This window comes from Misgurnus anguillicaudatus, chromosome 18, assembly GCF_027580225.2.
Source record: "Misgurnus anguillicaudatus chromosome 18, ASM2758022v2, whole genome shotgun sequence".
In the NCBI taxonomy this organism is placed as follows: Eukaryota; Metazoa; Chordata; class Actinopteri; order Cypriniformes; family Cobitidae; genus Misgurnus; species Misgurnus anguillicaudatus.
Genome location: NC_073354.2, coordinates 36053848 through 36069347, shown reverse-complemented (window position 1 = coordinate 36069347; position 15500 = coordinate 36053848). Strand labels below are relative to the sequence as shown.

Here is a 15500-nt window from a genome sequence, read left to right as displayed (position 1 = left end):
AATTTTTTACAGTTAGACTTTCAGTAAGGATCCTACGCACAGTTTTATAAATGAGACCCCAGATTCAATAAGGTTATCGAAAAATTTTAAATGTTAAAAATTTTGTTTTTTTATATAAATTGGCTAAAAGCCATCTAGTGGATAATAGCGGAATTACAGATTACCATAAAAACTTGTCAGGAAAGCGGCGTCAATGGTAGGGAAATGTTTTCTCTTAATTGACGAAATAATTTGTCAATGATGGGGAAAGCGTTAATGTAACAACATTGTTCTTGTTTTACTTATATATAAAACATGACACAATTACACAAAACCTTGATGAACAAAAGATGTCTTTATTTGAAAACTGCCCTGCTACATACAGTGGACTTCTTACAAAATATGAATTCAAAAATGACCTTTAGGACAAAAATGTTGCATTAAAAATAAGGTCAGTATAAAATTTCATGCACTTACAAAGGCAGCATTTTATTATTGCTTGTATAAATATATAATCTCATTATTATAGTGTACCCTGATTTACTGTCCACTACTGTTTCTCCGAGTCAAACCCTACAAATGACAAAACACATGAACTCAGAGGCTACACGCTGCTGATGTGATCATTCATTAAAGTTTGTGTTAATAACATTTTCCACAAAATCTGCACATTCCCTTTTAAAGATCAATTCAAAGTGCATGCAGCAACTATTATTTTGAATGCTTGACCAATAAAAAAAACATCAACCATTTTACTGAGATGAAATGTTGATCATTTTTGACTAACAGAAATAAGCTGTTTGCAAAACAGCACACAACTAACCTCTTTATACCTTATAATGCATGAATAGGTTTGGCCCCAAGAGACACTTCATAAAGTTTGTATCTTTGCATTAAAAATTATTCATTCAGTTCACACAAGAATGATAATTCTGCCATTCGCCGTCATATAAGTGACGCAAATATTGAATATTAAATTGAGCTGTCCAGCATCAGGAGGAAAGTACCAAAACATACAACTTGTGTTTTATATTTCACACTAAAAAGATCTGAATCAAACAGATAATTTGTTCATAAATCAAACATTGTTATTTCTCTAATGAACACAAAGATTTTGGACAGCTGCACAGATATTGTGAGTCGACAAAACCAGACACAAATTTATCACGTGTGGCACAACAGTAAGTCTCATGAATAAATAATGGCAGATTTGTCATTTTTGTGTGAACAACTTTAACATGATGTGCTTATTTCAAGTTGACAACTTTGTGTCCCTTTGGGAGTCAACGCAAGATGATCTCAATCTCTCCATCACAATTAACAACATACTGCATTTACAACTACACATACAAAAATATCATCTCTGCTTTATAGTTCATCCGGTAAGAAAAACAATCATTTCATCTTATCTCATACAATCATTTGTTGTGATCTCCTGGACAGAAAATCCAGAGACCTTAAATGATCTTTCAAAAATGTCCCACGGTCGATGCTGATATATGACAGGATCAATAATCTCACTTCATGAGTCCAACTGTTTGCATTACCCTCCAGAAGCCCAAATCTCATGCACATCATCAAACGTTTAGTAATACTGTCATGAAACCTTAAAGCTGTCCAAAAAAAAGACTGACATGCTTCAGTACTGCAAATTAAATCTAAAATATTCAGAGATAAAGTTTGCTGCTTATAAATAAAGTTTTGCTGTAGATGAATCTGTTTAGCTGTGACTGCTGCCATGACTAACTTTAATAAACCACTAACCTTTTCCCTTTTTGTGTACCAACATTTGTAGAGAAAACTAAGTTAATAAAGACTTCCTGGAATCACTTTCACACATCTGATGAAAAGGATCCTACACATAGACATAAAACACTAGAAAAAAAAACAAGAAGTAATTCTGTATCGGCTATTATGCGACAAATTAAGACAGTACATATAAGTAGTGACTATTACAAACACTGTTACAGAAATATGAACCAAGTTAGGACATAAACTAAATACTCAACTCTCAGGAGATCTACACGAAACAAAACATACATATAGAGAAAAAACGAAAGAAATGCCACCGGTGGGGTGAAATCTGTGCAATAATAAAGAAGAGCATCATCTCGAGTGATGAAGATGATCTCCGTACCGATGCCAAGGGCCAATATTCAGTTCCACGGCCTTATGTAGGACACAGCACTGAAAGAACAGAGAGGATTGGATAAATGAGCTGTCAGTCATCAGACGTTAGCCAATCACGAGCATTTTAGATGAAAACATCTTTACAGAATTAAAATAATGATAAAAAACTACAGCACAAGTAAACAATGATGAGCAGCATAAGATAATACTTGTGATAATGCAATAATTGTATGTTTTGTGTAGATTTAGAGGGTGTGCACACCAAAGCTTTTAAACACGGCTGAAAACGCCAGGCGGATGCCGGCTACCAGCTTCTTGTCAGCTGAGTGCTTTGATACTTCTGTTGGTTTTCCAGTCGTTGAACGATGTGCCGGTTGGTTGTTGCGATATTTGTCCAACCCCTCCTCTGCTGTGATTGGATGGCCGAGTGTGAAGTGACATTGATGAGGTGTGCTTTTTCCAACTCTCGGCGCTCAGCATGGAAAAACGGCCGAGGGTCGGCGCCAGCTGCTGGCTTTTTTGAAAAGCGCCGGGCTTCAATTGGAAACAATTGAAAACTTACAATTGTGTAAACGCCCACTAAGATTTACTGCTGCAAATGTAGCTCAACTGGTCGAGCGCTCGATTAGCAGCACAAAACTTAAAGGCTGTGCAATTAATAGTTTTTTGATTTTCATTAAAACTTTTGATCCAAACAATTACAAAAACAAGATAAATCGAGGTAAAACGAATATTGTGTGATTGCGTGCTGCTGGACCAATGTGTTTGTAAGGCACTTCAAAGGCACCACTGCTTTGACACATATAGCCTATTGCAATACTTACTTAATAAAAAGGTTAAAGGAACAGTATGTCAGAAATTTATATCAATGAATCATAAAATGGCCCTGATATGTCACTAGACATTAAGAAATTATTTTCATTTCAAATACTTATATCACTGACAACAGTGGTACGGTCAGGATATTGTCATTTAAAAAGTGGAGTTCCAGCCCTCAACTGATGTTGTCATTTTGTGTATTGGCCACCAGTTTTGTGATTGCAATACTAAATCCATGTTTTCAAAGTCGCAGAGTAATCACGGTAAATAACCGCGATTATGATTTTTACCAAAATAACCACGATTATGTTTTTTTTAACCACATTTATGGTTTTCACCAAAATAACTGCGATTATGATTTTTTTTACCAAAATAACAGCGATTATGAATTTTACCAAACTAGCCGCGATTATGATTTTTTTTTACCAAAATAACCCTTTAAACCCTTTTTTTTATTTTTACCAAAATAACCGCAATTATGATTTTTACCAAAATAGCCGCGATTATGATTTTTTTTTTACCAAACTAGCCGCGATTATGTTTTTTTTTAACCAAAATAACCACAATTATGATTTTTACCCAAATAACCGTTATTATGTTTTTTTACCAAAATAACCACAATTATGATTTTTACCAAAATAACCGCGATTATGTTTTTTTTTACCAAAATAACCACAATTATGATTTTCACCAAAATAACCACAATTATGATTTTTACCAAAATGACCGCGATTATGAATTTTTTTACCAAAATAACCACAATTATGATTTTTACCAAAATGACCGTGATTATGATTTTTTATTACCAAAATAACCACAATTATGATTTTTACCAAAATGACCGCGATTATGATTTTTTTAAAATCAAAATAACCACAATTATGATTTTCACCAAAATAACTGCGATTATGATTTTTTAAACCAAAATAACAGCAATTATGAATTTTACCAAACTAGCCGCGATTATGTTTTTTTTTTAATCAAAATAACCACAATTATGATTTTTACCAAAATGACCGTGATTATGATTTTTTATTACCAAAATAACCACAATTATGATTTTTACCAAAATAACCGTGATTATGATTTTTTTACCAAAATAATCACAATTATGATTTTTACCAAAATGACCGCGATTATGATTTTTTTAAAAATCAAAATAACCACAATTATTTTTACCAAAATAACCTCAATTATGATTTTCACCAAAATAACTGCAATTATGGTTTTTTTTAACCAAAATAACCGCAATTATGATTTTTACCAAAATAACCACGATTATGATTTTCACCAAAATAACTGCGATTATGATTTTTAACCAAAATAACAGCTATTATGAATTTTACCAAACTAGCCGCGATTATGTTTTTTTAACCAAAATAACCACCAAAATAATAATTGTGGTTATTTTTACCAAAATAACCTCAATTATGATTTTCACCAAAATAACTGCAATTATGATTTTTTTTAACCAAAATAACCGCAATTATGAATTTTACCAAAATAACCACGATTATGATTTTCACCAAAATAACTGCGATTATGATTTTTTTTAAACCAAAATAACAGCAATTATGATTTTTACCAAAATGACCACGACTATGATTTTTACAAAAATAACCGCGATTATGATTCCACCCACAATCGAGCAGCTCTAAAAACGTTATGGGTTCGATCCCAGAGTGCACACATACTAATTAAATGCATAGCTTGAATGCACTGTCACTTTCGGTATAAGCATCTACCAAATGCATAAATGTGACCCTGGACAACAAACCGGCCATAAAGGTCCATTTTTTTAAATTTAGATTTACACATCATCTGAAAGATGGTTCAACTGTTTGAAAATCTGAGGGTGCAAAAATATTGAGAAAATTGCCTTTAAAGGGTACATTCATGACTTTTTTAAAGATGTCAGATAAATCTTTGGTGTCCCCAGAGTACATATGTGAAGTTTTAGCTCAAAGTATCATATAGATAATTTATTATAGAAAGTTAATATTGGCACTTTGTAGGTGTGAGGAAAAATGTGCCATTTTGGGTGTGCCATTTAACATGCAAATGAGTTGATCTCTGCACTAAATGGCAGTGCTGTGGTTAGGCAGTGCAGATTAAGGGGCGGTATTATCCCCTTCTGACATCACAAGGGGAGCCAATTTTCAATGACCTATTTTTTCACATTCTTGCAGAGAATGCTTTACCAAAACTAAGTTACTGGGTTTTTCTTTTTCACATTTTTAGGTCGATAAAAGCACTGGGGACCCAATTATAGCACTTAAACATGGAAAAAGTCCCCTTTAAAGCTGTCCAAATAAAGTCCTTAGCAACATATATAACTAGCAATAAATACATTTTTGATATATTTACAGTAAGGAAATGTACAAAACATCTTTATCTTAATATACAAATGATTTTTGGCATAAAAAAATTCTAATTTTTGACCCATACAATGTATTGTTGGCTACTGCTACAAATTTACCCGTGCTACTTATCCAGGGTCACAAATATAAGTGTACGTTGCCTTTTCTGGCACAGGATGAAAAACATTCACTAACACAAACACAACAACTCACACAACACAAACTCGGGCTGCATTTACACTGCACAGATCAGTTTCAAAGCGATCCAGATATTCTGACACACATATTATGACCATCTGGTCCAAAGCAGATACTTTTAGATCCGTCAGCTTGTTTTTATCGTGATATATTGCAGTGTAAATGTTGGGACAGCACAATCCTCCAGTGATATTTCCCACATCAACACACCTCTGTCTCCTGTTCTCTCACACCAGAGCTAAACGCAGCGAGAACCAAACAAAACCAAACAACAGTCAAACATTATAAACACACACATGCAGGATCAGACAGATAAGTGTGATTCTGATGTCTGATGTACCTTTGAGGATGTAGTCGGTCAGAAGAGCAGGAACGGTCTCGCTGTCCTCACGCATGGCATGAAGAACTACATACAAAGATACACACATTCATACATGTACACATGGTATGCGTTAATAGTTATTAACATCTATTACACACAAACAACTGAGCATGACTTACTCTTGGTCAGAATCTGAAGATCTTCTACAGACGGGGCTCTACTGCTCCCATCATACGGGATCACTGTTGTCAAATACTGAAAAATAGAACAAATTTATATATTTCATTACTCAATTTTTCGTTTTTTTTTTTTGTGAAGCCTTAAGCTTAGTTTACACTCGCCGCGTACTATTCTTTGAAAGATAAACTCAAAGTACCGCATAGTAGTAGTAGTAGTTTACTGGATCAATGCTCGTATTTGACACATTCAGTATAAATATATAAATACGAGAACATGAATAAAACAACAATCTCAAAACTATTTCTCTTAAACATTATCATTTCATTTACATTTTTATTAAACTAACAAAACAGAAAACACCCAAACATTTGCTAGATTTGTCTTAGTCGCTTTTTTGTAAAAAAAAAAGCTGCTAAAAGGGTCTAAAAGTCGCTAAATTTAGCATAAAGTAGCTAAGTTGGCATCACTACCTCTTTCTGTTAACCTTTCAAGGACTTTCCAGATGCAATACCCTCAAATTCAAGGACTAAATGTGAGGACACATTTGAAGTGAGAGCAAAGTTACATTGTGTTATCTTTTAAGATACATTGTTACAGTTCCCTTTTGAGGGAACTTGCGCTGCGTCATTATGGTGACAATTTGGGGACGCCTCCAGGGGTAAGTGCATCTGAATGTGTAATCAAATTCAACCAATGGTGATGCTTAACGACAAAGACAGGGTGACGTGGGAGTCAGGAAGTATATCGCTATCTGAAATATTGCCAAAGATGGCGTTACAGGGACGCAGGAAGTATGGCAAGGGAGACGCAGCGTCTCGTTCCCTTCTCAGGGAACAACAGCTACATATGTAACCCGAGACATTTTCATGTGTCAAACACAACTATGCAAAAAAGCATTTTGGTATGAATCAACATTCACATACAGAAGATATAAGCATTTAAAGCAAACAGTTTAGCATGTGTGCTTAAAAGGCTAGAAATTTTATGAAATTATCCTACACTACACAGGGAACAATATGGATTTTTTTTCCAGAAAACTTCATAAAATAGATTTCAATGACCTGTATATATGTATGCATGTATATTTTCAAAAACTTCCCAGGGCCTTGAATTTTCCCCCAGATTCACAAACTTTCAAGAATTTCAAGGACCCGTAGGAACCCTGCTGTTACATAAGCAAGCAAACTCCACCTACTGATTAAAGGTGACAGAAAATGAAAAAAAAAACATAAAAAATCTGTAAAATTTTGGTGTGTCGAAGTTTACATTCTTTTGAGTGGCAGCAAAGGCAGCCAATCAGCGTCAATTGCTTGCATTTCATCTAAGAGAGATTTTTAGGAAGCTTCTAAGGCATTGCAGACCCAACCAAAATTTTGTTGTCTACATGTCACAACACAGAACAAGGATAAATACTCCGTTCAATCATTCTATGTCACCTTTAACATAGAATTTGCATACAATTTGACTTTAAAAATGAAAGCGAAAACCACACTGCAAAAAATGCTTTTCAAGAAAAAAAATCTTAGTATTTTTGTCTTGTTTTCAGTAAAAATATCTAAAAGTTCTTAAATTAAGATGCTTTTTCTTGATGAGCAAAACAACCCAAGAAAATAAGTCTAGTTTTTAGACCAAAAATATCAAATTTAAGTGATTTTGTGCATAAAACAAGCAAAAAAAAAATCTGCCAATGAGGTAAGCAAAAAAATCTTGAAAATTTTTCTTAAAATAAATTCAAGAAAAATTTGCTTACCCTATTGGCAGATTTTTTTGGGTCGTTTTGCTCATCAAGAAAAAGCACCTTAATTTAAGAATTTTTAGATATTTTTACTGAATACAAGACAAAAATACTAAGAAGATTTTTACTTGAAAATAATTTTTTGCAGTGCATGAAATAAAAGAAAACAAAAAGTAAATTTTAATTGGATTTTTGTCACCATTACTGTGTGAGCATTAATAAAGACTTTATTTTTTATAAATTTATTTGCAGTTTCCTTGTCACGTTTGTGTTTTAATATTGTCAGTCTTGCCTCGCAATTGTAGTGAAAATGAAATGTCAAATCATCAATAAAATTTTATTTTTACATTTTTGCACATACTTTGTGTACCGTTTTCTATAATAAAAGGATAAATCTGGTTTTAATTTCATTTTTATAATTAATTAATTTAGTTAAAATTATCAGAAAAAAACTTCCATAAATGAATACTTGCTTTAACTAGTAACTAGGGATGCACGATATATCGGCCAACATATCGTTATCGGCCGATAACTGCTTATTTTTAATATTATCGGTTATCGGCCTGATAGCAAAATTAGGCTGATAAATGAAAGCCGATAAATTATGGATTATTTTGGTTTGTTGAACCACTTCACTTGCTCATTGCTGGCCATGTGGAGTTTTGATTGGTGCTTTCTGTGACATAGCACGAAGATGACACGTGTTGCAGACTTAAGAAGAGTATGCTAGTCTAGCGCAAAGACAAGATGTCCGCGGCCTGGGAGTTTTTCATTGTGAAAATAATATGAATATTTATCGGCCTATATATATCGGTTATCGGCCAAAATTTCCATATCGGTGCATCCCTACTAGTAACCTTTTGATACTTTGCTTAAAAAAGCATCAGATAAAAAGTCTATGCATGGTATGAGATGTGTGCCTGATCAGCCAGAATTGCCTTAATGTCTGAATGCAAAGATCTGCACAAGTCCAAAGAAATGACCCAAATCACTTTATCCCGAACCCGACTTGCATAAATCATAAAAAAGACCTAACCAGAGACAAACCTGACAAAATCCGAGTTCGACCTGACCCAGATGGCAATTTTTTTAACCCGACTGGACCTGAATGTAAACGGCACTGACGTGTGCACCAGTCAGACAGAAAGAAACCCCAGTGGCCTTGCAACCCATTAATTTTCCTTTGTTATCTGACGACGAAACCAAGGTAACCACTAGGGCTGTCAATCTTCCTCTATTATCCCATATGAATTTCATTCATTTTTTTTTTTAATATTCGATTTATAATCGATTATTTAATGCTTAAATTTGACTTATTAATATTTACTATACCTATCTACACACGTTGTAAAAACGGGCTTATGCATTGCCAATGTCACTATGAGCTCGTATAGTTGACTTGTTTTAAATTATGTCCACTAGAAGACATTGCAGTATTACTAATAAACATGTCATTATTTAATAACAGGTGATAGCTTTCTTGCTAATTAATGATTAAGCTTAGACACAAAATTAACAAAGTTGTCAACTTTAATGAAAAATTTCATTATCAACGCAGTTCTCTTTGTTCACGTATGAGGGCTGCGTAGATCGCATCATTAGTTATGCAATACTTACACACAGCACACACATCCCCTGGCCTCCAATTTCACTATTCTTTTTTCATTTAAACACACCTTAGAGGAAGTGTGATCTTGAAGTATTTTGTCACTGGTCGAAAAGACAAACTTATCCAAACAAATTAGCATTAAAGACATTCCCAAAACGGTTGTCCATAGCACTGAGAGCGGTTTTCTCCTGACACTGTCCTCTTCACCTTGGCTGCACCGTTCTCGTCTTCCTCATAACCTTCCTCCGCAATCGCTATCAGCTCCGCTTTCTCTTTCTCACGTACCTCCTGCTGCTGGTCTTGTTTCAAATGAATTAGCCGATGGAAATGCGGGTCGAGGTAGCTAGCGGTATTTAACAGCATAAATGCATTAGATAGTGAACACAAAAAATATTTTTAAATCTATTTTTTTTAAATCCCATTCGAATAGTAGTTTTAACATTCGATTAGTATTTTTTTTTTTTATATTCGAATTATATTCGATTACTGAAATTCGTTTCAACAGCCCTAGTAACCACTAAAATGTGCATTTAAAATTAATTGACAGGTCTGGCTTAACAAAAACTCAACGACCGCTCAGGTCTCGAGTCGGACCTCGGGTTTTCGTATCTAAGTGGACCCGTGAAGACCTCTAATCTGCGCTCTCCGATGATGTCATTTTCGCCGTACATACCAATGCACTCATGCGAACACATATAAACCAGGCTTTAGTACAGTAAGTGACTAGCGAACAAAGTAAATACGGCTCTTACGGTTCCTGGCACATGCGATCGGTCGGATCGCGTTACTCCTTGTGTGCTCTTTATCTTCCTCTTCTTCTTCAGCAGCTCGCGATGTTCTTTCTGTCGATTCTGTACTTCGATAAGAGCCGAGATGAACGTGTTCTTCACCTCCTTCTCAAAGTCCAGCTCCTCTCGCACTGCCAACTGATCGATTAGCTCTTCTGAGAAGCCACGAATCTGCCTCTCCATCTCCTCCAGACGCTCCAGCAGCTCGGACGCACGCAGACCATGCAACCCTTAGACAAACACATATACAAAGAAAGGGATAATGTAATTGCTTTACATTGGACACATCACTGGACACACACAAACGCAGTACATACGTTCCTCACAGCTGTTGCTGGATGTAGACTGTGTGAGTTTGTGTAAGTCATGGGGCATCACCGAGAGGTCAAACGGAGATGGGTTCTCGTGTTCCTCACCATCTGGAGACTGCTGCATGATCTCCTCAATTTCCTCTATAACCTGTTCAACAAACAGGTAACATGGTGTAAGTTCTGCTTGACATGTAATCCTGTCAACCAGGCTTATAGATAAAATATAGTAATGTAAACTTATATGTGTGCAAGTGTGTACCTGTTCAGCAGTAAACAGTGGCTCCTCGTTCACACATGAGATGATGATGGTGTGCATGTCCATCTGATCTCTTAGTTCCTCATCATCAGACAGGTCAATATTACTGACCTCCACCCGCTAAAACAAACAGCAGGTATGTTGAGATTTATCTGTATGGACAGGACCGACAGAAGGACCAAGAAGATGGAAGGATGGATGGTCTTACCTGTTGTGGTTGAAGGTTCAGTGTGGGGAGATGCAGCGAACGAGTGCGAGATGTTTTCCAGTCCACTGGCATTACATTGCCATAGTTCTTTGTCAAAGCGTTCCAGATCCTAAAAGACGAAAACAAAACGACTATTAGAACAAAGCGATAACAGATGAAACAACAGTTTCTGCGATTACATAAGCAAGTTAAAATGGGGTTAAGAAGGATGAAAACATCTTAAAGGGGTCATATGACATTGCTAAAAAGAACATTATTTTGTGCAATGTGTTTATGTGGTTTAAGGTAAAAAAATATATTCCACATATCGTACATTATTGTTGCTCCTCTATGCCCCGCCTTTTAAAATGAATGCTATATTGCCCAGCTTCAGTCAGTTTCTTTGCATATACGTTTGGGCGGTGTTATACAAATCTTCCCACACAGTGACGTAAATATGTGGGGGCGTGTTTATATGAGGCGTGGATGAGCCTTCACTTTTACTGTGGGTTCACACCAGCCGCATTTGAGGAATCAAATTCATGTTTACCGCGTCTAGTTTCCCGCTTGAACATTTTGAGTTTACTTGCTTCTTTCGCGTGTGAAATTCTAGTCATTGAGACATTCACACAGAAATTCACATAATGGGAGGGGCTTCTGCGACTCAGCTCGCTTGCTGTAATCACGTCAATAATAGAGCAAGCTCCTGATTGGTTAGCACAGCGCGTTTTTCCGCCAAAGTTCAATTATTCAAATTGCGCGTTTCCCGCGGCACCGCTCAATTCGTAAGAACTAGACGTGCGAATAAGGCAGAATCACGTATACCACGCCGTGCCAAACTGCTCAATTGCCCCGCGAGACCTCCAGACGCGCGTCAACGCGTCTTTACATTGACTTATTATTGAAATCACTCGCACTTGACGCCTCTACCGCGACTGGTCTGAACGCAGCATTAGAAAGAATAGGTGTGTTTTACTGCATGCGCAGACCGATCACGGCTGACTCGAAGCAGTGCATGCCGGTTAGAAGTGGTTAGGGCTGTGCAAAAATATTGATACAGCAAACTATCATGATAATTTTTCACGATAGTGTATCGATATTTCACACCCTACTATCGGTATTTCTAAAAACCCATCAAATCCCTCTGTGTGCGTCAAGCGACCTCCTCCACCACTGCTGTAGTTGTCACTGTCAAGTTCGCTGTCATATACGTCCATTTGGCCAATGTCTCAAGTTAGCGCGAGTGAGAAAATGGCAGAAAATTAAAAAAATGTAAAACACCTGCAGCTTTCAAAGCCATGTGGATTGCAATTTGGCTAAAAAAAGTTTTTAAAAAATCAGCTATATTTTTTACATTTTTGAAAAAAGTAGGGATGCAGGATATATCGGCCGACAAATCGTTATCGGCCGATAACTGCTTATTTTTAATATTATCGGTTATCGGTCTGATAGCAAAATTAGGCCGATAAATGAAAGCCGATAAATTATGGATTATTTTGGTTTGTTGAACCACTTCACTTGCTCATTGCTGGCCATGTGGAGTTTTGATTGATGCTTTCTGTGACATAGCACGAAGATGACACGTGTTGCGGGGTTAAGAACAGTATGCTAGTCTAGCGCAAAGACAAGATGTCCGCGGTCTGCGAGTTTTTCATTGTGAAAATAATATGAATATTTATCGGCCTATAGATATCGGTTATCGCCCCCCAAATTTAAAGAGTTATCGGTTATCCGTCAAAATGTCCATATCGGTGCATCTCAAAAAAAAAAAAGAAAGAAAAAGTATTGCAATGTATCGCAGCACGCAACGCATTGTATTTTATCGCAATACATTGTACCACGACCCATGCAACGCGATATGTATCGTATCGTGAGGTCCTTGCCAATACCCAGCTCTAGAAATCGTGTCCGACTTGAGCTGGCGCTAAAAGGCATGTGACGTATGGTTTTAAAGTACCGCAAGAGTGTTTCGAGAGTAGCCGGCTGGTTTTCAAAAATTCACAATCTTATTAAATTTATTCATGATAAAAAAGGAAACACAACGCACACATCACTACGGAAAGCAGCAGGTGTCAGACTTGACGGCTCCGTCTTCAAGTCCTCCCTCGACTGCAAGCAGCAAATCTCAGCGATCGGTCTGCGCAGCGCCACATGAACTCATACATGCATAATATCTCTTTGAGTTTGAGACTTTAATCTTTGTGACTTTACAGATCTTCTATATGCATACAGATTTCAACCCTCAAAAGACGAAGGAAAACATGAAATCACGTCATATGACCCCTTTAAGTCATGATAACTTGTGATGTAGTCAAGACAACCTAAACTGAGTACTGCATTAGCTTACATCCCAGCAAACTAACAGCTAAATGATGTGCATGTGAACACGATCATTGAACGATTTCTTATGTTTCATGATGTTAATGTGTGCAGGTTATTGCTCCATACAATGAAGACAATGAGTGATATTGCAACACATCCTTTTCTATTATTTGTTGTCATTTCTAGTATGATGGAGCAAAAAACTTAAACTATCTAGTTTGTCAAATCACTATGAATAGAGACAAAAATGGATGAACTACCCCAGCCCAGAAATATGCCACGTGTTCATGTTGTTTATGTTAGATGTATGGCAGAACTATGGTACAGTCATGGTTAGATGGTAAAACATGCTATAACAGTACTGATGTCATATTTACAAATATGTTAATATATTTAAATTGTTGTTTAAAATAATATCACAGTACTGACATGGACATGGTCACACGCCAAAAATATTGTAACAGTGATTTTGTTTTCAACTGGACTCTGTAACTTTAACGTGGCCTTTACAAAGAAAATAAACAATGTTGTCGCCTTTAAATTAAACAGTACAGTTTAATTTGGATATATTATATAATACAACTCGTAATCTAAGTGCAATTTCGGCTATGTTTTTGTTACTCACTCGTCGTCGCGCAGCAGCTCGCGCTCACTCACAGCGCGCACACAGACATCCGTGCACGAGCTGTTGCTGCTCGGGGGCGGAAAGCTGGCGCTCAAAGTCTCGTCGAAAGACACAAAGTTCGGGACTTCCGTTGAGCACTCCGCCACCGCGGTCCAGCCCTGTTGTGAATCGGCAGCTTTAAACTCGTTAAAATCCTCCCAGTCTTCATCGAGCGGAATGACCGGGACCGCCATCACTGCGGCGGCCGACGGTCTGAAGAAACGCGCATGCGCTCCCGGTATGGAGGCCTGAGAGGGCAGGGCGCTTGTGACGTAAGCACCATTTTCGTTTACATGATAAAACTTTTAGTAAAATATTTTATTATTTAACCATGGAAGAAAAATAATAACATAAAAATAAAAATAAAAGATAACGCTTTTAGTCTTTGAGGAACAAAATAAGTGAGTAATGTATTTAAAATAATCAATTCCCAATGCTGATATAATGTAAAAGTTTACTTTCCTAAATAATGTTTCTTATTTACACCTGTAGCTCTATTTAAAAGTGCGTGTGTGTTTGGGCTGTCAAAATATTAATCGCGATTAAACGCATACAAAATAAAAGTTTGTTTTTGCATAATGTGTGTGTGCACTGTGTGTAATTATTTTGTAGGCTATATGTAAATACACACATTCACGTTATGTATAATATACACACATCTAAGAGTTACGTTGCAAAACGAGATAAATCCGTTTCAACATTTTTGTCAAAACATTTATTATGTTATCATGTTATTATTTTGTTTTATGGTGCTACTTAGCTGTATTTTTTAAGGTTTAAATCAAGGTTCAAATCAAAACAAACCATTTGCAGTTTAATTGATATTAATTAGAATGCACAACCAAAAAAAACAAGATTTCTGAAAAATTAAAAAATCTCGTTTTTCATACATATATGTGTGTGTATATACATATGTGTGTGTGTGTATACATATATTTGTGTGTGTGTGTGTGTGTGTAAAAGTTTCTTAAATACATACATGCATGTGTGCGTATTTAGGGGTCAAGCCCAGAATGGGCGAGACCCCTATTGGGATTGTTAGTTTTCTTCTTATTATTATTATTATTATCTATTATTCTTCTTCTTCCGCCATTGCGTCTATGGCAGCCCATAGAACCGTACGTAGGAAAGTTATGAAATTTGGCACACTCATAGAGGACATTCCAAATAGTCACCACACCACATTTGGAGTGTCTATGTCAAACCCAATAGCGCCACCAACAGTCCAAATTTTCACTTACATTTTTGGTTATAACTGCTGACCCGTACGTCATAGAAACGCAATTCTTGTTTCTTCTGATTCCTTGGCTCATGCCGATTCGATTGCACCATATGACGTCATTTCCGTTATGCTAATTATTTCGATATTTTGAATTGGTTGTAAAACCTCCTTTTTCTAACTCGTCCTAGAGCTTTTGTCCAATTTGCTTAAAGAATGGGTGTGTAGCATCTAGAGACACTCATGGCAAAAAGTTATGGAATTCGTGTTGATTCACCAATCCGTTACCGTATAACGCGTCAATGAATTTCACGTAGAGCGCGAAAAAACGGATTTGAGGCTGTATCTTCACCAAAGTTAAGCGTATTCATACGAAACTTGGTAGTTTTGATGGCAGTCACGGCCTGAGGGTGCGTGCCCA

The 15500-nt window shown here is 36.3% G+C and overlaps 1 protein-coding gene across 2 annotated transcripts; it reads right to left on the bottom strand.

Moving 5' to 3' along the window:
• Nucleotides 1–314: 314 nt before the first annotated feature.
• fez2b (fasciculation and elongation protein zeta 2b) lies at nucleotides 315–14096 on the bottom strand. 2 transcript variants are annotated; one of them, XM_055186932.2, is made up of 9 exons: nucleotides 13822–14096; nucleotides 10896–11004; nucleotides 10691–10807; nucleotides 10438–10579; nucleotides 10085–10350; nucleotides 5988–6063; nucleotides 5827–5892; nucleotides 5697–5724; nucleotides 315–2166 (listed from the first exon to the last, which is right to left on the bottom strand). In XM_055186932.2, exons 1-8 carry the CDS (start codon nucleotides 14052–14054, stop codon nucleotides 5714–5716), a joined length of 1020 nt encoding a protein of 339 aa, XP_055042907.2. In that variant the 5' UTR covers nucleotides 14055–14096; the 3' UTR covers nucleotides 315–2166; nucleotides 5697–5713. The 2 variants fall into 2 exon arrangements, with proteins under 2 accessions (XP_055042907.2, XP_055042906.2); XM_055186931.2 differs by lacking the exon at nucleotides 5697–5724 and having other exon boundaries at nucleotides 13822–14057.
• Nucleotides 14097–15500: the final 1404 nt, after the last annotated feature.

Coding starts and splice junctions, on each gene's coding strand:
- fez2b (XM_055186931.2), bottom strand. CDS start 14,054: ATGGCGGTCCCGGTCATTCCGCTCGATGAAGACTGGGAGGATTTTAAC. Junction 10,808..10,895: donor TGAACCTTCAACCACAACAG/GTAAGACCATCC, acceptor TGTTTGTTTTAG/CGGGTGGAGGTCAGTAATAT. Junction 5,893..5,987: donor TCTTCAGATTCTGACCAAGA/GTAAGTCATGCT, acceptor CTTTGTATGTAG/TTCTTCATGCCATGCGTGAG.